Here is a 24,143-nt window from a genome sequence, read left to right as displayed (position 1 = left end):
GCTAGACAGGACAATGAAGCCAAAAGCAAGCCAAATGCAAAGTAGATACTGTGTTTTTATTCCTTCCATCCATCCTACTAAGCGTATATTTTTACGAGGCTGTTTCTACGTCTGCATTAACTCATTTCCTCAATTTCCTCTTTGGGTGTTTTCCGGTGTCTTTAAAGTACATACATTTTTAACACTCCCAGTGGGAGTTGAACACTCTCTAAGTGTGCGTAGCTTGCTCTGCCCATTGAGCTACTCGAGGCCACATGCTTTAAATTTATTTTTTATGGCGGTGTGTTTGCAGGAACTTCTATGTGGTTGTGGTGCCGCTGAAGAGGACCTCGGGGAGCGTCAAAAACCTGAAGAACCCCGACGAGATAGACGTGGAAGAGGTAGGATCCTCTAAAAACGACTATAAACCCCTATAAAATGGAGATGGGAAATGATTCTGGTGCACTGGAATTTACGGTTGAGTCTCTGTCAAAGGAAGTGGTAACTTTATAACCTCAATCACACATCCTCCTCTCAATCATCCAAGTCATAGGCACTCACCCTAGGTCAGTAACACAGTAAATAGATACATTAGATCCTCCGCGTTGGTAAATAGCTTCATGTACCAAAAGTTTACTGGTCAAAATCAGTTTGTTTGTAATATTGCCTCTGTGCAGCACTTTGGCGCAACTGTGTTGTTTTAAAGCTCTTTATAAATGATTTTTTTTTTTATTTGATTTGAATTCCGTATTAATTCACATTGAAGGGGGGGGATTGCAAAGACTCACGCTGGTTTTAACAGTTGCACATTACATTCCAAACACACTGTGTACCAGACACAGACACACACACGCACACACACACCACAGACATAAGTACATCTCAGCTATGCTAATTTATCCCCCCAAGCATGCAGAGGAGAGAATTACACAGTCAACTCCCACTCTTCCCATAGCGGCAGGGTCACCTTGAGCATCAGATCAACACCAGCCATCCCTATTGGATTTGGGATTACACACATTCTCTCTGCTCAGCGCCTGCCTCTGTCTGCAGTTTCTAAATTAATGGGTGGAGTTTGGCGGGGGGTTTGGTCCCTGGTTTATGATGGAGATGGACTACTGCCAGATAGTCGGCAGCCTTTCCACTCTAAGGTGCAATCACACCTGTAGTTTGGTTTCTTTGGTCTGAACCATAGTGGAAAAGTTTACTTTATCGCACTTTTGTATTTGGTTTGTTTAGGTTCAAACAAAAGCGAACCAGGGCTTGTAAACAAAAGTCACTTCACTATACCGGCTATCTCTAATCACTATGCACTGCTAATCCCTTAAAATAACATTCCATTTACATTAATTCACCCCTTAATTCATGCAAAATCCTGTTAAAATTAGTTATGGGAGCTATTAATGGAGGAGACCCCATTGAAACCCCCTTAAACACCCCCTTAATGTGTGACTTTCTAATATAATGACAAATTTAGAGAGACAGGAATGTTCCCTTAAAACTCATGAATAACCCTGTAAACCATGCACAAAAGACATTAAAAAAATCCTTTAATTACCAGTGCTATCAACCCATGAATAGATCCCTTAAAACCCATTATAGTAACCCTTACTTTTTTAAAATTAAGGACATTTCAGGGATAAAATTAAGGGGTTTGGTTTCGTAGTGAATGTCTTGATGTGTGTGGAATTCCTTGCATAGAAAGAAAGTTATTGAAGATGATAATGATGAAAATGTTTTGGGTTATTCTTTGTAACTTGGTGTATCCTAGTTGAGATGGATGGATGGAACACATCATTGGATAGAATAATTGAATGCAGAAACAAACAACAACAAAAAAGCAGTAAAGTAAAGTAAAGTTGCACCCTCTCGTCCCGTCCCGTCCCGTCCCGTCCCGTCCCGCCCCGTCCCGTCAGCTGCTGCGGGAGGTGACCCCGAGGCGTCGCTCTCGGCGTCAGCTGGCCCAGCTGGACCAGAGGAAGCCGTATGTGACGGCCTGCTTCAGGCAGCTGCCCTCCAGCTTCACGGTGGGGTCCGACCACCGCTACAGCACCTGTGAGAACAAGCCGCTCGAACCCGGACAGGAGTACGTCTTCTTCCTGCTGGCCGAGCTCAACGCCACGGCCGGGGTGAGTCGCTGTCCGGGACTAGCTCAGCCCGGTTCAACTCATTTCCTTTTCTGTTTGATTTCTTTTCGTTGCATCGCATTCAGTAAATTTAGTTCAGCTCAAAAAATAGAAACAAAATCACCTTCAACTCTTCATTTTAAGTCCAGTGGATTTTGTTTCTGTTTTTTGGACATCTTACTACCTGGATGACTGAAATTAATCTACACAGACTTAGTGTAGGTCACTTTTGCTCATTTCAGTTCATTTCAATTCATTTCTATTCAATACAATTCAAATCAATTTAATTCACTTCAGTTCAATCCAGTTCACTTCATTTCATCTCAGCTTAGTTCATTTCACTTCAATTCAGTTGATTAATTTTCATTCAGTTCAATTTAATTCAGATCATTTCAATTCAGTACAATTCTGTATAATTAAATTTAGTTCAATCCAGGTCATCCCAGTTCAGTTCAGTTCAGTTCCTTCAGTAAACAGGCATAAAAGACTAAAAACACCAAATACACATACACACACATACACATAGAAACAGTTAACTATACATAAAAACTATACATTAACCTTGGCAGAAACCGTAATCTCAATTTATCCGACATGCCATGCCATGCTGTAACCTGGTTTCTGTTTCCTGTACTATAACCTCTCCCTGACTTTCCGGTGCAGAAAATGTTTGCGACCAGCCCGTTCACTGACACGGTGATGACGCCCGAGCTGGTGGTGGACCCGCTGCCGGTGGAGACGGGCGGCGACGGGCTCATCTGGGTGGTGGGCCCCGTCCTGGCCGTGGTCTTCATCATCTGCATTGTCATCGCCATCCTCCTTTACAAGAAGTGAGTCCACTTTGCAAATGTAGCTTTTAATCGGGAATGCAGTCGCTCATAAATGTTGTGTTTACATTTTAAAAATAACATGGTTCAACTTGGAACGATAAGAAAAAGCATATATGGCATTTGTGGGTGCTTTGATTAAAAGCATTTTACAGTATATAGTACATTGATATTTTGTATGGGTGGCTCCAGTGGGAATTGAACCCTTAACTTTGGCATTGTTAGTGCCTTGCTCTACCAATCGAGCTACACAGGGAATTGAAGCCTTAAGCCTGGCATCATTAGTGCCTTGCTAATACAGCTGTGTTTCATGAAGTAGTGCAGATTTGTTGGAAATTACAGTTTGTCTCGATCAGCAATACACAACGTAGATTTTCTTGTCATTTGAAATTGAACCAGTTATTTGCTGTGTTACTGGGAAATGGGGCTGTTGGGAAATAATTGCATGTTAGGGAGCATGTTGAGGGAAGGGCGTATTTGGTATTCATAGCAGCATGAAATTCATAGACCCAGCAATATTGTTGCATGTAAATATGAAAGTGCTATTCTTGCAAAGAGATGGGTGTGTGTGGAAGTGTGTGGGGGTGGGTGGGGGGGTGGGGCGGGTGGAGAAAGGAGAGAGGAGGAGATTCTTTGAGATGTCGATATCTTTGATTTAACTGATCAATAAAGTACGGTACCTGTATCAATCAAGAGCTGTTATATATATTTGAAGAGCTATATTCCAAATGCTCCATATTGATTTTTGAAAAAATTAAAAATAAATCATCCAATAATGTTAAAATATAGATGTTCGAATCTGTAAAGCTGTTATTATTTAGTCAGCCAATCTCAGTCACCTAAGTCACTCTTTAAGTCGATCCATTATTTGGTTAAATTCATTCAAATCAATAATTTTATGAGAGTGGGTGACCGTTTTTCAGATGGTCTGCTTTTACTGTTTAAGGAATCTTAGAAGAAGCTCTACTCCTGTCACTAGTCTGAGTGAATGTAGTCTTCCTCAGTGTCCTGGGGCTTTGGGAGGGAAACAGTCAATATGTTCCCCTTGTTGTACAGTTAGTTGTAGTTTCTAGTCAAAGCCTCAGAGACTACAAGTCCCAGTAGAGGGGCGTTAACGGTGTTAGAGGTCGCCCTGCTTACCGGGACAGGTCCCTGAATTCTCTTAAGGGCAACACAGGTACAGCCTGCTCTGCTATCAGATGATCCCTGACTGTCTGACCTTGCCTTACCTGCGTCTTGGTGGTTAGGGAGAGTAACATCTCTCCTTGGATCTCTCTCTTTTCTCTCTCTCTCCTCTCTCTCTCTCTCTCCCGTTTTCCCGTCCATCTCTCCCTGGTGAATAGTGTTCCCCGGGTCTGCCCTTGGCCCTGACATTCCCCCTCCCCGCCCCTCCCTGCACCCTCGTGCACACACACAAACACACACACATAGACACACACACGAACATATGCACACTCCCACGCTTTGTTGAATACACACTTATATAGACTACATACACACACACACACACACACACGCATGCGCACACCTCCTCCAAATGCTGATGAGCTTTATCTGGCGGCTGCGAGCCCAGCGGCGACCCCTTTGAATTTTAAACTGCTCTCTATTGATTTCTCTCTCTTCTTGCCTCCCCCCTCTCTCTTTCTCCTTGTGTGTTGTGTTTTTCCCCGTCTTTATATATTTATTTGACTCCTATTGCTTTCTCTGGAAACAGCAAACCTGACAGGTAAGGCTTAGCCGTACTTTATTGCATTTTACAAGGGAATAGAAAATAACCTGTCTCAGCATAAAAGATGCCTTTAATTAGTTGTGGGGGGTTGAAGGAGAATCTGGCGCGCTAGATTCGCCTTCTCAACATCCGACTTCTTGATTTGGTTTGGTTCGAGCGTTCTCGACCCGCTGAGCTGCCAGTCAGTTGTAGTTGTTGAAGAGCCGAGGGCCTTCGCTGGTGGGAATGGTGGCCATGTTGTTGGAGAAGGCGCTCACTAAAAGTTGTTTTTGTTGTCTATCTCCACTTCTTCTTCTTCTTCCTCCTCCTCCTCCTCTTCCTCCTTTTCCACTCAAGCCGCAAAAGAAAAGAGTCAGAGCCACGCACAAAATGTCTGCTGAACAACGCAGACATCACGCCCCACCACCCCACAGACCCTGTGGAGATGAGACGCATCAACTTCCAGACTCCAGGTACAGCATGGGCCCACAACACTGAGCAACTCAGATGTTTCACTGTGTAACTGAACAACGGCATACACTATAATATAGTTAGACCGATATATCTATTTGTATACACTACCAGTCAAAAGTTTGGACACACCTGATTGAATGTTTTTCATTCTCTTAAAGCCATTTTGATCTAAAGGCTTCTGCTTAAATGCTTGAAATTAGTTTCTTAGACAAATATAAATAGTGAAGTTGATCCTATGTATGAATTTCTTTCCAAAGCCTTTGCCTTTCCATCAAGGCAAAGGGCGGCTACTTTAAAGAATCTAAAATATAAGATAGTTTTGATTTGTTTAACACTTCTTTGGTCACTGCATAATTCCATTTGTGTTATTTCTTAGTTCTTAGATTCTAAAATGTGAAGAATAGTAGAAAATAGTGTGTCCAAACGTTTGACTGGTAGTGTATATGTCAGGTCAATGTTGGTCTTTCAATAAAAATCTGATTTCGGCCAGACAGTGTTTCCCATCCACTACATCAATCAATCAATTAAAACATGATGGAGGTGAGGAGGTGATTTTACTCAGCCAGCTTCAGGTGCGGCAGCCTGTAAGACCTGCAGTGAAACCTGCCTCTTCCTGCCTTAAGGAGCTGCTAACTAACCTGAGAATGCATGGAGCAATGGAGAGTTTCAGTGTCCCAGGACGGTCTAAATGCGGTTTCAGAGGCTTTTTCACCCTGCAAAGAATAAAATCCTGCAGGAAACACTGAATCCTTGTAATGTATTGGCATGAAAATTGTCAAATTGAAAAAAATACAGTGTATTTTTTACATCGGCGAGCTGTTCAAGGCCGATACTGATATTTTAGAGCTGCCGACAGGTCGAACCCTGGAGCATGTCATTGCCGGCGGGTAAAATCACATACCTGCAGAAAAGAATGTTTTCTCCTCCACACCTCTACAATAAATTATACAATCATACATTACACAATGGGATTTTAACAGGTTTCAAGGGCCCAAGGGTCATGAAACTCACTTTGCATATAAATTACCACGGAAACTTTCCATTCAAGTAAGACAAAACACAAACCTGACAGCAGCGATATAACTCATATGTGTAGTGAAGGCAATTTCTAACACTGGCACACACACACACACACACACACACACACACACACACACACACAGCCTACACACATACACTCAACTGACTGCACACAAGTGATGCAACTCATAACGATGTTGATTTTAATATACGCTGCTACATACAAGATGTCCATTAAGTACTCCCATATCATTCTGTTTGACATAATGTGCCTTCATAACTACCTACCTTCCATATTTATGTTTTTACCATCTACCCATGTTAACTATCAGGCATCGAATAACAATAGCCGGTATTGTTCGCTGAGAAATCTGACGTCTTTTTTTTGATGGGTTTGGGGTTTTTTTGTTGTGTCGGAAACATATCCTGCTCTGAGGTTCCCCAGAGTTTTTACCTGCTTCCTCTTTTGTCTCACGTCGGCGTGTTGCTTTCCTTCTGGTGTTCATCCGCGCTAAAGCCCGGCGCTAACCACAGAGCACATTTCAATCCCGCTTTCATTCTCTAAGGCTTCTCCAGCTAAGGCCTGTCTGACATTTTCCTCCTGCCTCCTCCTCAGCCCCGTCGTCTATCAGGCTGTCTTCCTGTCAGTCATTTAGCCTCTTGTGACTTTGGGTGCCGTCACACCCAGAGTTTGTTTTCTTTGGTCCAAACCGTATTGGAAAAGTTTACTTTGGTTTGTTTAGGTTCACACCGGCCAATAACAACCAAACCAGGGCCTGTGAACAAAAGTCACATGGACTCACAAGCAGTTTGTTTACTAGGCAGAGTTTTGGTAACTGGTCCTCCTGAGAGGTTGGAGGTTTTGGCGGCGGGGGAGTCAAAACAAATCTGATTCCAGTTCTCAGGACTTGATGGACTTGTCTGCACCTCTTACCTTATCTGGAGTTCACCAGGTGGCATTTCACCTTATCTTTACCCCCCGGTTCATTTTGCTTGGCTTTCCAGGCATTCCATGAACTGCTGGCTATCAGATGTCAACATCCGTCTCTTTATACCCATGAAACCTTGTGTTATGAGGTCGGTTCGGATTACATTCTCACTCCTAGCAAACCGCACCGCAGTTCCCTGGGAAGAAGACGGAAGACTCGCATTTTCAGGCGTCTCGGTGCGGTTATTTGGTGCCACTCGAGTTCAAATGGCATTATTCTCACCTGGACAAACAAACCGAACTGAAGGAGTAAACACTCCAGAGTTCAAATACGCCGCACCAAACTGCAACGTGTTACACCTCCTCCACCTCCCCCCCACCCGCCCGCCCGCCCGCCAGCGCTCCCTCGTTTCCTTCCTCCCTCTCCTGCCTCTCGCCTTTCTGTCTCCTTTCTGATGTCTGTCAGCCATCCATCCATCTTCCATGGCCAATCTCCGCTCCATCAAAAGGCTCGCGTTTCAAAAACAGAGCCTTTGGGAGCCCACGCTCGTCGTCTCGAGCTTGTGTCTTAGAAAAAAAAAAAAAAAAGCCTCCGACTCCCTTACATCGGAGCAGAGTCGGTTTTCAATATGCTGGAGATACATGCACACACACACACACACGTATGCACACGAATGTACAAGTTCCATTTGCTGTCCACCTCTTTATCCGGCTCGGTATTCAGAGCCTTATCGGCGGCTCTGTAATGACGAGGAGAGCCGGTTATAATGGCCATTCTTTCCATTTGTCTCTCTGACTTCCAGCGCTTTCCACCTCGCCCTCCACCGTCCTCCTCGCCCCCCTTAAATAATAGAAACCCTTGTTACTCGCTCTCTCCCTTTTTTTTACGTCCCACTCACCGATACATGCCCAGACTCTTCTTTATATATGACAAGCATTCTCCTCCGACAGCCCCCGCCGTTGTTCCGCGGAGTCAGGCGATGTCATTATCTCCGCGCCCGGGGAATTTAATTTGAACGGACATTTTAGCCCAATTAAGCGCGGCGGTGAGCATTTGTGAACATCCCCATTAGCTAATAGCGGCCATTGTTCAAATGAGCGTACTCCCAGTGCACTTATCCGAGGCCTCTCCAACCCAATGGAGCATATGCTGCAATGGCAATGTGTGCTCAGTGACCCTTGGTGCTGCGTAACAGTGAAATATGTTTTAGATTAGCTTTCCTATAGGCTAAGCTGGGATAATGTGCGAGAGAGAGAGAGAGAGAGAGAGAGAGAGCGTGTGTGCTTGAGTGTTTGCGTTTTAAAGTCTGTAGGTCACGTGACCGTCTGCCAGTCATATCCCATGATTCCTCAGGGCGCAGGCCGGCGCCTTTTTGTCATTATCTTCATTGGTGCCCGGGGTTTAATTGGCAAATGGGGCCAAACTAATGAAGCAGCACGACTCAGTGGATATCTGCTGTCTGTCCCCACCCAAGCCACCCTATAGCTGTAAGTACCCTCTCTTTGTCTCTCTCTCTCTCTCTCTCTGTATCTCTCTCTCTCTCTCTCTCTCTCTCTTCCTCTCTCTGTTTTCTTCTGTCTCTCTTCTCCTCCTCCCGCCTCTCCCTCTCTTTCTCTCATTTTTTTTCTCTATTCTGTCCAGAGATGTAGTAGTAAATAAAACGACTGTATGACCTCCAGTCGGTGATCATCATGAGGCAAGCAGCCACAAGTACGAACAAAAATCAATAATATTTTCACACAATTTTTTTTTTCCTTTAAAAAGCATTATCCTCACATAACCTACATCAGTTTGATATTAATTACTCTGGTGTATACTATGAATTTACATAGTTGAGATTTCTGTCAGCCTAAGAAGGTTGGGTTGGGTAAACTCTATTTCCCCCAAATAAAAAGGCAGGTAAAGTGAAAAAAAAGGAAATGACTGGTTGCTCTATATTGTCAAACTAGGATACAAAAATGTATCGGGTGCTCTTGGAAAACCGGGAAAAAAGAGTGCTACAAACAAAAGGACAATCCAGGCACTCCAAATATAAGAATATAATATAAGAATACAAATATAAGAATATAATCACAAGGAAGAAAATATTTCAAAAGCCTTTATTGTAGTGGCTAAATCATTAAAAAAAAAGCCAACATGTTTCGACCACTGTAGGTCTTCTTCATGGCTTTAAACACAGATGGCAGGTAAAGTGAGTTTAGGTGAGTTTACCCTCCAATAGATCCCCGATTCTGTCATTTCTGTCTCCTTCTGCCGTCTCCGTCTCTATTTCTCTCCGTCTCCCCTCTCCATTACCTCTCCTATACAGACAGGACTCTGCCGCAGAAATCTGTCACAAGTGATTTCCACATTGAAACATGTAAAAAAAAAAAGTCAAACGTTTTCTCACAGGCAACAAAACCCACGGTTACGCCAGCCAATCGCTCGCATGCATCAGCAACTTGTTTCTCTAGATTACAACAACAACAACCGCGCCCTCCTCCTCACAGAGCTCTTGAAGCGCACACACACATACTTACACACACACACACAGAGCACACACACACACACACACACACACACACACATAAACATAATCAGACATGCGTGCGCCTCCCTCCCGCTGTGATGAATGACGTCTGGAGACAGCGGATCAGAGCGCCCCCCGCCAGGTTTAATTAGTCATTGTCACAGATCAATTAGAGGGAGGGGGGGGGGGGGGGGGGGGGGCGCTCGATGTCTTCATCTGCCTGCTCTCCATCGGCCTGACTTCCGCGTCTGCCTCTCATTACGACGAGACTCGCTCTATCTCTCTCTCTCTCTCTCATGCGTGCGCTTCATCAAGTCAGCTTTTCACAACAGGGGAAGTCTGACCGGATGACCGCTGACACACATAATAATAGCAATAATAATGTGTATTTATATAGCAGCTCTACAAAGCTCTGGACGAGGAGGGTGAGGAAACAGGTGTAGTGGAGGGTAAACCCACTGAAACTCAGTTTACCCACATTTTTAATGGCAGAATAGAGTTTACCTGCACTTTTAGGCTGACATAAATCTTAATCATGTAAGTTCATAGTATATGTCAGATTAAGCAGTATCAAACTGATGTAAGTTATATGAAGAAAAAATAATGTGTTTCTGAAAATATAATTGATTTTTGTTTCTACTGGTGGTTATTTGATGATCACCGGCTGGAGTCTAGCCACCTTTTTGTTGACTTTTTATTGATCACTGTGAGGAAATACCTGTTTTTGGGACCGGCCTTTTTTTTTGGAGAAAAAGACAATGTTTCTCCTTGGCTGCATATTTCCTTTCCTGCCACTTCTCAATTCTACTTGCTTCAGGACAAATAGGCTGTTGAAGGGGAACAAAGCTGCTACCTTTCAGTGACAGGACGGGCTCTCTAACCGCTGGGCCACCCTGTCGCCCCGCCCTATCTTTCAACCCTGGCAAAATTTCCCTTCGCCAGAGGAGCAGGTTAGCAGCCGTCCCATGAAGCCACACCTTTTAGCCACATGTCCAGCTGTGCCGCCCGTCGGCACAGATGGCTCCGTTCTGCCTGAGCGGAGGCCGGGCCTCGCCCGGGCGCAGCACCGCTGGCCGCGGCCTCAGAGGTCTTCTCCTCTGGAGCAGATAAGACTTTGAAGCATCGCGGCGCTCCTCTGCGCTCCGACTCCCATCAGCCCCGGCTCCACAGCTGTCAGCCAAGTATGCGGACGCTTTTCCACACCTTTCACTCCCAATGCCTCAGCTTCAAGCCGCGGACAAAGGCGCCTTTCAGAGTTAATTTTCGGCAGGAAACATAAGCCGTTTTTTCCCCTCTCTGTCTCGTTCTCGCTCCTCTCGGCGGGCCTCCTAACTGGTGTTTATGAAAGCTCAGAGATAGCAAATCAATTTTCTTATCCCTGATCTCTATGACTGTTGACGCGGGGCTTGGCAGGGCGGGTTTCTTGGCAGGGGCAGAGGAGGCCGACAGCCGTGGCTAACCGGAGCGGTCCTGAGGAGGACCGTGGCACTGATTGGGATTTGGTACCGGAAGGGAAGGGAAGGGCTGGTGTGTTGAAAATGTTTGCCCTACTTTCCCCTGTTTGTTTTGCAGTCTGGCTTCATATCTGTCACTCAGGCCACCGTGAGAAAGGCCTCAGTTATTTTGGGCAAACTGCTACTGATGCCTACGAAAAAATACAACAACAGTGATGGTAAACTGTTGTTAAAGAATAGCATACTATTGCATCTATGTGTCTTATTTCTTTGGCCTTTTATCATTTTGACCATTTTTATGGATTTTTTTTTTCGTTGCCTTCTCTGTTAGCATTCCAGCCTTTTTTAAACCAGTTGTTTCCCCTTATGTTTGCTATTCTTTACAGATTCTGGTCTAAGCAGTCCTCAGAGTGAAGCTGATTTTGACTATGAAAGTTAGTCTCCTATGCATTTAGTTCCTGTGTTTGTCTTCCAGCTTTCTTTATTTGTCTTTTTTTGATTTGCTAGCACTGCTCGCCCTCATTTACAAATACATAATTTGCATTTGTTTACTTTTTCCACATGATGCAGCAGAATTTCAGCACTAATTTGAATTTTTTGTTGGTTTCTACTGGTAAACTGGGCTGTATTTTTTTCTTTTTTCTTTTTTTAACTTTGATTGGTTTGTCAGTCACGATGTTCACATGGGCTGTTGGCTGTGCATTAATCCACCATGCATAAATAACCTGTGATCACTTCTGCTGATGTAGAGATGGTTGGGGCTTTTTTTTTTGTTACAGGACTACAGTCTCTGCTATCCCTCCTTCCCCTCCTCCCCTTCCTCACCTCCTTGTTGTTCTCCCTCCTGCTCCTCCTCTTTCCTCGTCCTCCTCCTCCTCCACCACCACTGCTCCATTTCCATTCTGAACTAACGGGGTCTTTTCTGCTCTCGGAGATAACGAGCAGAATTAATTAAAGCGGTGGCAAACAATGGCTCGACATTTGATCGCCCCCCCCCCCCCCCCCCCCCTCTCCCCGCTCACTGAAAAAGGATCATCCGAGAGAAAAAGCAGTTTCTGGTTTTCCTCTTCCCCTTTTTTTTCTCCTCCCTTTCTTTTCTTTGCTTACCCGCAGACACACACTCCGAGTGTCTTCCTTTTATATGGAAATACACAACATCATAAACAGGCTTTCGGAGGGAGAATGGCTCAGGCTATCAAAAAGAATCATTATATTTCTCAGCCGCATCGACTGCGGATCGGGAGATTGGAAATGTGTAATTAGACTCTAGTTTGTTTTTTCTGTGTTCATTGATCTCGCTGGTGATTGCTAGGAAAAAAAAAATACTGGAGGAGTCTGTATTGGATGGAGAAAAAAAAAGGCCGTGGGCGAGGAGGGGGGGGGGGGGGGGGGGTGAAGAGAAGGATGGGAGCTTAGAGGGATGGGAGGGGTTGAATAACAACAACTTGTCCTTGAGTGACTTTGCATGAGGACGGGTCGCGGCAAAGCCTAGTTTAGAAATCGAATCTTCTCTTGGGTAAACACTCGCCGCTCGCCGCGCACTGTATAAACGACAACATGGATAAGAAAACAAATCGGCCGCGATCGACTCGTTTGTCTTTGGCGGCCCAAAGAACGGTACAAATGGGGAAGGATGGAAAAGTACATCGAGAGAGAGAGAGAGAGAGAGAGAGAGAGAGAGAGAGAAAGAGACACACGGGCGGATGGGTGTAGCCGCGCAAACACCAGAGTTTATAGCGCCAGGTTATGTCGGCGAAGGGCGAAGTGGGATGAAGATAAACTTGTGGATTAGAGCTTCTCGCAGGTTTGAGGATTCAGATTTCGTCCGCGGAACTCTCCCAAAACTCCCTACCAAAGTTTTAAGCCGTAAACTCTACAAAGACCGCATTGTAACCCTCAGCTCGTGCTGCTGGCAATGCATTGTGGGATATCTGGATGTAATATGGAAAACTTCAGCCTGATGAATCTCTAACCGTAGCAGTCAGTTGACCAAACAGACAGTAATATCGGCTGTAAACACAAACTCAAAGGAACTGATGCAGATTGTGTATGGTACTGTGTATACAAACACATACACACATGCACACTCACAAAAACACAGAGAGATGCACACACACACACACACACACACACACACACACACACGCCAAACACAAACATCCTTTGATCTCCCCTCGACAACCCGCTCTTGTTCTCTCAAGGAGAAGTGAGGCCCCTCATTTGCATACACATTTCCTTATTTTGCTCATAACTGCTGATACCTTTTCCCTTTGAATTTGCAGTAAATAAACTGACAGCCAAAGTTAATTTGCGATTTTTTCCCTCTTTCTCTCGATGCTCATCTCAATGAATCCCCGCTGCAGAAGTGATTAATAACGGCGTCTTATTCTCGAGCGTTGCCACGGGGATCCGCAGGCTTTGTTAGCTCATTGAGAAAGTCAAGTACGAATAAACAAACACAACGTCTCGTCCAAACACATTCATATCCCTTGAGTTCTCCTATTACACTGCAAGGTTTGGTTTATGAGTTTATGTTAAGACAAGGAATGGAATCGGAGCGTTCGAGGCGGGGTTGAAAACAAGGTTAAGAACATTGAGTTGATTTAGTAAACAGCGCTGTAATGACCTTAACGCAGCGCATGGCGGTTTGTTGCACAACTCTCATCAAGTCGTCTCTTAACGCAGTGTGTCCGTTCATTTTCCAGAGGATGTCACGGCATCCAGTGTCATCTCCATTCGTCTCGTATATCCATGATAATCTTGGTTAATCTGCGAGTAATTGACGCTCCTGCATTGTTCTCCCAGTGTAAAATAAATTGCCATTACTAATGAAGACTGTCAGCGGAGAGCGTCGGCTTCCCTCTTTTAAGCGCAACAAAAGCAACAAAAACATCAGCGCCCCCCTTGACATTGGAGGGGTATTAAGCGTTGTCAGAAAAAAGGGAAATTGAGGACGGTTAATGTGATTATGCCGATTTTCACGCCCAATTAAGCCTGGGGAACTTTTGTGAAGGGATGTCAACATTTTGACCTTGACGCCAGGCAAGGAACAGAGGTCTTTAAAGCCTCTTACTAAAAATATGGAAGCGTTAAGTATTGCCACGCCACAATGTATGGCTGCCCCATATTCCATTACATGGCCCCGGCATTATGCTCCTAAATGGATTAGCGGACTGAAGTGCACAGCGGTGCTGATAATGTTGCAGCAGTGGCAGCACAATGAGCGGTGGATGTCGGAGACAGCCGAAGAAAAAATTCCTGTAATTTCCCCCGCCCAACTGACAAGGCTAGTTCTTATTCCTTGGGATAATTCGTGAGCAGGATTTGGGAGGAGGAGTGAGCGTCGGACATGCGGCTGAGGATGTGCTGCTGGTTTTTGTCATTTTGGTGGTGCAGAAGGTGAGGGGGGTTCATCTCAGAGCCAGTGTCCGCTGGTCATTTGAAGGAACCAGCAGACCGAGGAAACGGTAGAAACACTAAGCATCATGCTTGCTTTGCATTGGCCGGCTGGACTGGAGCAGCTCACTGTGTCACTCAGCATCACTCACACTGAACTCCCAAACCTCCTTATCCCCCCTCCCACCGACCCTTCCCATGAGCCCCCGGGCCAGGGCTCCATTCAGCAATAAGCACCTTTTACAAAGCCAACAATGACAATTGTTCTGAGGATTCAAAAAGCACAGAAATGCTAAGCACACTATACCATGATAACAAATGATTAGCACAACAAGGGGATTACAGGATAGGGGATGATCTGTGGGACACCTTAGCTTTGATCTGGACTGTTTGATAGCTTCTTTCTCATCTTGCTTTGTGGTTCTGGATGGTGCTGAAAATAAGAGTAACTTTAAAAAGAACACATCTTTACATAAGAAACGACTAAGTTCACTTGAGTTTCTAGCCTGGCGCTGTGCTTCCAGTGACACCATCCTTAAAGATTTAATTTAACTTTGCTAAATATTTGCCTTTCTAAATGACATCTTCCCTCCACTGCTATGTTGTTGTTTTTCCTCCAGCTAGTGATCCGGTATTGAATTTCTTTCCTTTTCGTTCATATCAGCCATTCCTAAAGCAAATGTTTCTTTTGATTATCTTCACCGAGGAGCACAAAGGATTTTTGTCAGCAGTGGCATCCCATTGATTTATAGAGTATAAAGAGCTATCTTGTTTCTTGTCTGTGATTTCACCATGAAAATCTGAAATTTGCCGTCTTGTGTCTCATTTGCCAAGCTGTTAAAAACTCCTGTCTGCCTCTGCAGGACTGAGCGGTAATTGGTCTGGGGTTTTCTCTGGCACCCGCAGCAATCATCCATTGGTTCTCCTTTAATAGAGGCCCACCCTGTCAGGAAATTACCACCAGTCCTGTCTTATTCTGTTTCACAAGCCTAGTTGGCTGGCGGAATAAAGCAAGTGGAGGGAGAATTTTGGGATGAACCAGCCACTGTGGCCTGTAGACAAAAAAAATGGTTATGTCTGAGTGAATATCTGAAGGAAGTGGCTAATATCCGAATTTTAGAGCTCTGGCCTGGTCCAACCAAGTTCCAATAACATCACCAATCAAATACATTTTGACTGTTTGAAATCCACCATGTTCTGCACAAACCCCCATCTTTTAAAGCTTCCTCACCACTAAAACCCAAGCCAAAACCTCCATTGTCTTGCAAGCAAGCACCCCTTACCCACAAACCCCTGTGTCCTATGATCCTTAACTTTTGAGAGTGTAGCTTCTCGTTCCTACATCTGTCTACTGTACTAAAGCATTTTTCTTTTCCTCTTCCTCCTCTCTTCTCGGCCTCTCTCTCTCTCCATCCATCCGTTGAGCAGGTATGATGAATCACCCTCCGATCCCCATCTCAGAACTGGCCGAACACACCGAGCTCCTCAAGGCCAACGACAACCTGAAGCTCTCCCAGGAATATGAGGTGAGTCGGCCGAAGGGGTCAGAGGTCAAAGGTTCACAAGGTCAACGTTGGGTCTTTCAGTGTATTGACTCCTGTCTGATTGTATTCTCATTGGGAGGAGACAACAGTTAGCCCCTTCTCTCCCAGTGGGACATTCTTAGGAAATTGCCTCTTGTCCATTTTACCACCAGCTGCTAATACTGTGGCCGATGGCGCCGGAGCAATCATGAAATATCAATCGTACTCGGCGGCTTCCCCTTCGCTTCAGATATATAAGCGTCCCGCAAAACAATTGTCATTTTCAATTTTTACAAAATTTCCCTGGGGAGAGCGAGGGGATGGGGGATGGAGGGGCCGGGGTGGGGGGTTGAGGTAACTCCTGAACCCCTCCCAAATGCAATTTCCCCAAAATCTTGGCCAAATAAAAGAATCATCTGGGGCTCGTTCTGCTGTAATGTGCTCTGTCTTACATCAGGGAACAGCTGATCGTTAAAGATACCGGAGGCTGGAAGCTGAGAAACAAAAGACAAATTTTGTTCCAAACAGGAAGCCAACATGTAACTACTTCTTTTCTTACAAAATGACTGATGGCATAGAACTGAACTAAATGATGGTAGTTCTTAAAGCAGCGTAGATAAGTTTTGAATCCTTAGTTGACAAAATGAAAACACTTTTATTTATTTTTTTTATTGGTGCAAAAACAAAACAGTTGTGACTTTACAGATACAACAACGATTGAAACGGGGATAAAATACACAAGGGCAGACAATGAATAAACAACAACAGGGTGACGTACAGCACTTGACATGGTACATATAAAACAAAACAAAATAAAACAAAACAAACAAGGATGAAATAGTCATAATAATTATGATGATAGTGACATCATGCAGTTACTGCAATTTAAATTAGTGTTTTAGGGAAGATCTATTATAGAACGCGGAAAACACTTTTATCGACTGGATGACTTTTCGCAAAAATGAGATATCCACCATTTGAAAAACTGACTTCCCTGATTGCTGACTTGAAAGTAAAAATGGCTACTATTGAAGTCTTTAGCTATCTTGAGCTGTTTATTTGCAAAATAGCAATGTTTTAATACTGATGAATGAACATCAGGCAACTTTTTCCTTTTTCCAAAATGGATAAATAACTGTTTTGAAATGAAGCCTTTCAAATATAGAATGGTAAACTTCAAGTTCTGTTTTTTTTTTTTTCAAAATGGATATCAGTCTAGTGTTTTCCATATAACTCAGTTGATCTGTTGTTGAAAGCACACAGGCACTCAGGCTCCAGCGGAGGAGAGGGAGGAGGGGGAGGGGGGGGGGGGGGTAACTGAGCTGTCTGAGCTGTGAGAGCGTGCGGGTTATAAATGACACCGGAGTTGATTAGAAATCAGGAGCGCTGAATCAGCTCTCGTTTGCATACAAGCAATATCCCCTCCTCTCCGTCCCTAAATCACCGCGCCTGTCGCCTCGCCGCGCTCGCCAGGCCCAGGCAGGAAGCGGGTACGCCGCCGCAGACCGCCGCCATCATGCCCGCCGGTGGGTGGATGCTGGTGGATAATGACTTCTCATTGCGATCCAGTATTTCTTGGGTATCTATTATGCATAAATCCACATCCGGGCCGCGCACCAAATCGACAAAGGGTATTGAGTCGGCGCGTTCGAAAAGAGAGGAGAGACACGTTGCCAAAGTCGACGCTTCGCCACGACCAGAAGTTCTAATTACTTGGCTTTGAGAGAGAATAAAACTTCTCTCTTTTCTCCTCCTCTCTCTCTTCCCTCCTCTCTCTCTTCCCTCTCTGTCTGTCACCCTGCCCCCTTCGCGCAACCCCCCCCCCCCCCGGAAAAATAAATGACCAAATTAAATGGAGAAGTGTAATTTTAATTTTGTTATTTTCTTGATGAATGGCTGCTCGTCCGGGCGCCCCGACTTGCCAAGCGCAGCTCTACGGGGCTTTGACTGATTGGTTTTTAGCCGGGCGGGATGCGAGGGAGGAGCAAAAGGGGGGGGGGGGGGGGGGGGGGATGGGGGGGGGGGCTCGGTTAATGATGAGGACTGAATGAGGGTAGAGAGAGCTGGACAGTGCAGGTGGACAGATGATGATCGGAGACACAAACTGGCATGAAAGAGGCTCGTTCCATTGTTAGCCGACGCCACTGAAGCCACAGAGTTTGTAATCCATCTGCTGTCTGCCAATGAGCAGCCAGCCGGCGACTCCCATTTCCTGCAAACCCCGCCCTCTTGATGGGAGCTGTCAGTCATCCTCAAACTGCTCCTCGTGGATCCAGAGCAGGAGGACGGGGGGCGGGGGCTGTGCAGGAAGCATTCAGGTCAATTATATTTCAGTTTAATCATCCTGAATGTAGTTTTTCTTCCATATTCAAAACCTGGACTTTTGGTGCAGTGTGTATAAATAAGCAATGTACGAAGAAAAGACTGAGATTGAAGCTTGCACTATTCTGATGTGGATTACGGTTTCAATTTTTGAATTGGATGAAGTGGCAGGGAAGTGACCCCCAACTCTGACACACACACACACACACACACACACACACACACACACACACACTTACTGAAGTGTCCCTGGTCAGCCTCAAGGGAAACTAGACAGAAAGGAAAAACAGCAGGAGAGTGAGAGAGACAGATTGCAAGAGAGAGAGGGAGAGTGAGAGCGTCAGAGAGGGAAAGAGAGAGAGGGAGGGAGAGAGAGAGATGAAGAGAGAAAGAGAAAAATATAGACAGAGAGGGAGAGGGAGAACATCAAGAGAGGGAGAAAGAGAGAGAGAGATGAAGAGAGAAAGAGGAGAGGGAGAACAAGAGGGAGTGAGAGAGAGACATGTCAAGAGAAAGAGAAAAATATAGTCAGAGAAAGAGAGGGGGATAGAGAACTTAAGAAAGGGAGAGAGAGAGAGAGAACTATAGAGAAAGAGAGGGAGAGGGAGAACATGAGAGAGGGAAAGAGAGAGAGAGACATGAAGAGAGAAAGAGAAAAATATAGACAGAGAAAGAGGGGGAGAGAGAACATCAGAAAGGGAGAGAGAGACAGAGAGAGAACTATAGAGAAAGGGAGGGAGACAGAGAACATCAGAAAGGGAGACAGAGAAAGAGAGAGAACTATAGAGAAAGAGAGGGAGAGGGAGAACATGAGAGAGGGAGAGAGAGACATGAAGAGAGAAAGAGAAAAATATAGGCAGAGATAGAGAGGGGGCGAGAGAACATCAGAAAGGGAGAGAGAGAGAGAACTATAAAGAAAGAGGGATAACGAGAGAGAGAGAGAGAGAACTATAGAGAAAGAGAGGGAGAGGGAGAACATGAGAGAGGGAGAGAGAGAGAGACATGAAGAGAGAAAGAGAAAAATATAGACAGAAAAAGAGGGGGGAGAGAGAACATCAGAAAGGGAGAGAGAGAGAGAGAGAGAACTATAGAGAAAGAGAGGGAGAGGAAAAGCATCAGAGAGAGCGAGAGAGAGAGACAGGGAATGAGAGAGAGTAAAAAAGAGGACAGAAAGACAAAGGGAGAGAGAGAGAGAGAGGGCGAGAGAGGATCTCTATTTGAAGAGCATCCGATTGCGGTGCCGCTGCTGTTTCAGTGTAATCATCGGCAGGCAAACTGTTACATCAGGCACCCAGTTGGACTTCATTTAGCCTCAGTCTGTCCCGCCAACACCCTCCTTCCCCCCACGCCGAAGCCCAAACCCAAAACATCTTTCAACTCCCCCCCCCCCCCCCCCCTCCCCACACACACACACACACACACACGCCAACAGAGCGCCAGACGCCTCCGAGCAAACGCCGAATCGTAATGGAATACTAAATTACCTCGACAAGGGAGTTGAATATTTATCCGGAATTCTCGTTTTTTTTTTTCCGAGAGGCGGCCGAATTTATCTCTCGGCCCGGCCCCCGCGTCTCGCTCTCCTCTTCCTCCCCCCTCCGGGGCCCGAGAGCTGCCACCTTTATCAATATTTTTATTCGTCATTATGCGCTCCCTACGTTAATGATCTTGATAAAGCGCCGTGTGCAGCTGCTGCGAGTTTTCAAACCAGGCGGCGAGCAGATTGTCACGATGCCGCGCCCCTGCCTTTCATTTTCCTTTTGGTGAAATCACCCTCTCAATCTCTCCCTCCCTCCCCTCTCTTCTTTGTGGTATGATATTCTGGCAGGATTTTTTTTTTTTTTTTTTTCGCTCAGCTCTCTGAGGGCCTCTCACAGCTCCTCTAATTTCTTCTTTGTGTGTGTGTGTGTGTGTCTGTCTGTGCCCCCCGGCAGTCTATCGATCCAGGCCAGCAGTTCACCTGGGAGCACTCCAACCTGGAGGTGAATAAGCCCAAAAATCGCTACGCCAACGTCATCGCCTACGACCACTCCCGCGTCATCCTGGCTCCCATCGAGGGTAAGACTCACACACACACATACACACACACACACACACACACACACACCCTCACACCTTCCGCTCATTTGGGAAATCCTCATAATTACAGTGTGAATGCACTAAAATAGAAATTAATTGCACTGAATAGACATACAGTGGACCAGATGGGACTGGACTAGTTTAGACTCAACTAGACTAGTTTATATAAGACTGAAGTGAACTTGAATAGAATATATATTTTATATATATTATAAAATAATAATAAAACAGAGGTTGAAGTATTCAATCATAGAATTGATTGGAATAACGTGTGGACTCAGCTCAGCTCATCTCGGGCCCCGGCCTCCAGTCAGTTTGCACAACAGAGTTATTTTGGGGTGAAGTGAGGACTTGTTTCAGCTCCGCCTGGCTTCCAGTCAGTTTATAGAGCAGGATTATTTTTGGGCAGAGGTGAGGTGAGGTGAGGACTTGTTTCAGCGTTCAGTCAGTTCTCACCCCCAGTGTGACCCAGGGATTTAACCGGAGTGTTTTCACGGTCCCATTTGTCTCATCAGATCTGCCCCCGTCCCATGACTCCCCTCTAACTGCCCATAGACCCAGCACTGCTGAGAACCTCAGATCCAGAAAAGAAAGCCTGCGCTCCTTACTCTTTCTCCGACTCCTAAATCTCAAGGGACATTGTCAGAGGTAGTCACCCTTCACCGCTGACATCGTTCTGGCGTTGCATCACCAGAGGAGCCGCCGACTCCCCTCAGCGCCGCCAAACTCCCAATTCCACACTTCTCTCCTTTTGTGTGAGCTAACTGCTCCGATTTGATTTCGACGTCTCGCAATAGTCGGGCCAATTTGAGGGTGCGACAGCACGCATAACAAAATTATCCCGGAGGAAAAAAAATGCTGCGTCCATAAATACATAAATTAATCAAGTCTGAAATTTCTATTTTACAGTGCAGTGATTTTGCCATTAGTCGCAGCAGTAGAACAATTCATGCACGCCGCCATCCTCTGTTCACTTAGCTATGACTAAAGCCAAGGCGCCACAGCCGCATTGTGCGACGTGGGATCCGTTTTAATGACATTTGCCTTTCTTTCATTCTTTCTTTCTTTCTCTCTTGATTTTCATTCTTTCCTCCTCTTTCTCCCTTTCTCTCTCTCTCTCTCTCTCTCTCTCTCTCTCTCTCTCTCACCCCCTCTCTCTTATTCTTTCTCTCCACCCCGGTTGGTGCTTTACTCCTCGCCGTGTCTCCTCTCTTAAATTAGCCCAGTCGAGTGTTTCATTGTTTGTCGCTTGAGTGAGGAGACGTCAGTCAAAGGGACGTGACTCTCTAACAGAGAGGCTGCTTTCTGCCGGAGTCTGTTTCAGCGGCACGATGGTAGAAGCTGGTTAAATGAAGATGGGCGACGTTCTGCCTGTCTTATCACCATCAGATAGTCTGTGTTAGACATAGCATCATCGCAAATTATCTTGTTTACATTTACATTTTAGGCATTTTGGCTGACACTGTTCTCCAGAACAAGTGAGTCGGGGCTCTGCATCAAGCTCAAGGACACTTTGGTAGGAAGCTTGGCTGAGAGTGGACACATATTTGCTGTTGCAGAGATAAAAACCTGTGACCTTCCAGCTGCGGGACCACTAGGCCGTCCCGCCTGCCTGTTTAGTAGACAGAGGGTTCAGCAAGAGGCTCAGTTCTCAGTTAACAAAGGAGAGGATAAGACATTACAAGTCAAAAGTCTCTCTTCTCAGGTGCAGGTCAGAGACGGAGGTCCACACAGCGGTGAAAGATTTCTGCCTCACACTGAAAGGCCAAACACCCGTTTCCTATTCACATATCTTTACACACTAAGCTTTATGAGCCGAAACACACTCCTGCGTTATGGATACATTAAAGATATGCAAATATGCTGTGAAGCCTTCTAGTGTGCTGCAGAACACTTCCATACTTGTGCGGTCCATGGACCTATATCGACCAAGCAGGGTTTGGGGATAGTGCTGTTTACACCACGCTGACTTGGCATTTAAACATCTTTCCTAACACACACACTGGCCCAGCCAGCGGCGCAAACAGGATCCTTAAGGCTAGATTTAGAGGGCCCGGTGTGTAGCAGAGCATGGTGGCAGGCGCAGAGCGATGGCGGAGGGAACGCCGGCTCTCGGCTCTAGCGGCTGATTTACTCCCGGGGCGCCGCCGTCCTCCATCTTCCAGCGCACTCCAGCCTCGGTGCTAAATCAGATGGAGGCTGCTACACCGCATCTACAGCAAACTAGGCAGAACCGCAAAAGTGGAATGGAAAAGAAAGGGATATAATAGTAGTAAGGAACGGCGTGACAGAGAAGCAGTTGCTGTATTTGAATCCATACATAATCTTAACAGTATAACGACTGCAGATCCACATGAACACTGCAGAAAAATTCAATTTTAACATCTCATTTGATCTTATACCAAGTCCAGAAAAACGTATTTTTCTGAACATAAGTGGTAAATTCTATTGGGTGAGATAATGCCACTTGTTCCGGTACTTAATTCAAGCATTTTCTAAACCAGTGACATTATCTTGTAAAAGCTGTAACAATCTGCCTTATCTTAAGATATTGCCACTTGTTTTGAGAAAATTCTTTAAGAAGAATTTGTTATCATAGCCCATTGTCACTTGTTTCAAGAAAATAAGGTGAGAAAACTCAATGCACGATTAAATTACTAGTAAGGAGATTTCTTTGTAGTGTAGTCTGAAGTTGAGAAATTGGGTAATCACAGCAGCAAAGAATGTGTGTACTACTGATCAGCAAATAACACGCTGTTCAGACAGTGCAAGTGGAAAAGTGCTGTGGCGAAGGGCTTAAAGCAAAACGGTACAAATAAGGTAAGTAACTGAAAAAGTGGACTGACAGAAGAATAGCCTTTAAATAATGCTTGTTCCATCTCTCAATGGTTCTTGCTCTGGTCCATATCCAGGTATCACAGGCAGCGACTACATCAACGCCAACTACATTGACGGCTACAGGAAGCAGAACGCCTACATCGCCACCCAGGGTCCGTTACCGGAGACGTTCGGGGACTTCTGGAGGATGGTGTGGGAGCAGAGAGCCGCCACCGTGGTCATGATGACCCGGCTGGAGGAGAAGTCACGGGTAAGTCCGCTCAAACAGTCTGTGTTGGGTCCTGTTTGTTTTGAAGCCCTCCTCCAGCAACCTCGCAGACAACTTGAATTCGTTCCGTTTTTCAAATAAACCGCAAACCGAATCATTGGTTTAACAAGGCAAAGTACGAGAAAAAATGGCACAGCTTTACATTTTCTCCTTGATTTCCCAGTCGCACACCTGAACCTCGCTGGTAGAGGTAAATCAGACGTCGTTTTCTTGAGATGGACTGCTTTCAGAGAAGCTTAGAAATTTGAGTGGGGTGGTGGAAGCAGCAGAGGAGGCTGTTAAAATACGGAGTTGACTCAAAGACGGTCTACTTGTGCACATCTGATGAGTTAGGCTGCATATCCAGCGGGAATCTCTTCACAGCGCTGGCTCCTTTTTCTCCTTAATTTCAGTGGAAAGGACAAGCTGTTGCACGTTCCCAAAAGCACTGACGGCTTAGGAAGTTTTTAGCGCTCAGAGTGCACAGTGCAGGAAACTAAAATTCGATTTTTTTTTTAGCAAGAAGAAGGCTATCAACAGTTGCTGCTGCAGAACCCATGACCAGTGCCTCCCACAAGCATCTGTTTAGCAGTGGCAGCGAGAAACGAAGCGCCTGGTGGACACAAGGGCTTAGAGATCAGTTTGCATGTTGAGGCAGGGAGGAATGAGACTTTAGGGTGCATCTTTTCCACTTTTTTCAAACTGCCAGAAC

The 24,143-nt window shown here is 45.4% G+C and overlaps 1 protein-coding gene across 1 annotated transcript in view; it reads left to right on the top strand.

Annotated features, from left to right (window-relative positions):
* The window catches only part of LOC139660241 (receptor-type tyrosine-protein phosphatase S-like), a gene marked incomplete at its 3' end in the record, with an annotated part of 100,770 nt that extends 77,188 nt beyond the window's left edge, over window positions 1-23,582 (top strand). The window contains exons 18-27 of the mRNA XM_071538337.1: window positions 293-380; window positions 1,896-2,108; window positions 2,769-2,935; window positions 4,647-4,658; window positions 4,998-5,113; window positions 11,413-11,460; window positions 15,851-15,948; window positions 20,202-20,325; window positions 23,259-23,436; window positions 23,541-23,582. Coding sequence (XP_071394438.1) covers window positions 293-380; window positions 1,896-2,108; window positions 2,769-2,935; window positions 4,647-4,658; window positions 4,998-5,113; window positions 11,413-11,460; window positions 15,851-15,948; window positions 20,202-20,325; window positions 23,259-23,436; window positions 23,541-23,582 — 1,086 coding nt within the window. The remainder of the gene's footprint in view (window positions 1-292; window positions 381-1,895; window positions 2,109-2,768; window positions 2,936-4,646; window positions 4,659-4,997; window positions 5,114-11,412; window positions 11,461-15,850; window positions 15,949-20,201; window positions 20,326-23,258; window positions 23,437-23,540) is intronic.
* Window positions 23,583-24,143: the final 561 nt, after the last annotated feature.

This window comes from Centroberyx affinis, unplaced genomic scaffold (assembly GCF_046629955.1).
Source record: "Centroberyx affinis isolate AG114_WGS23_722 - 3 ecotype Tasmania unplaced genomic scaffold, CSIRO-AGI_Caff_v1 ptg003260l_1, whole genome shotgun sequence".
NCBI lineage: Eukaryota > Metazoa > Chordata > Actinopteri > Beryciformes > Berycidae > Centroberyx > Centroberyx affinis.
Note: the sequence above shows the minus strand (reverse complement) of the source record. Positions and strands in the feature narration are given on the sequence as shown.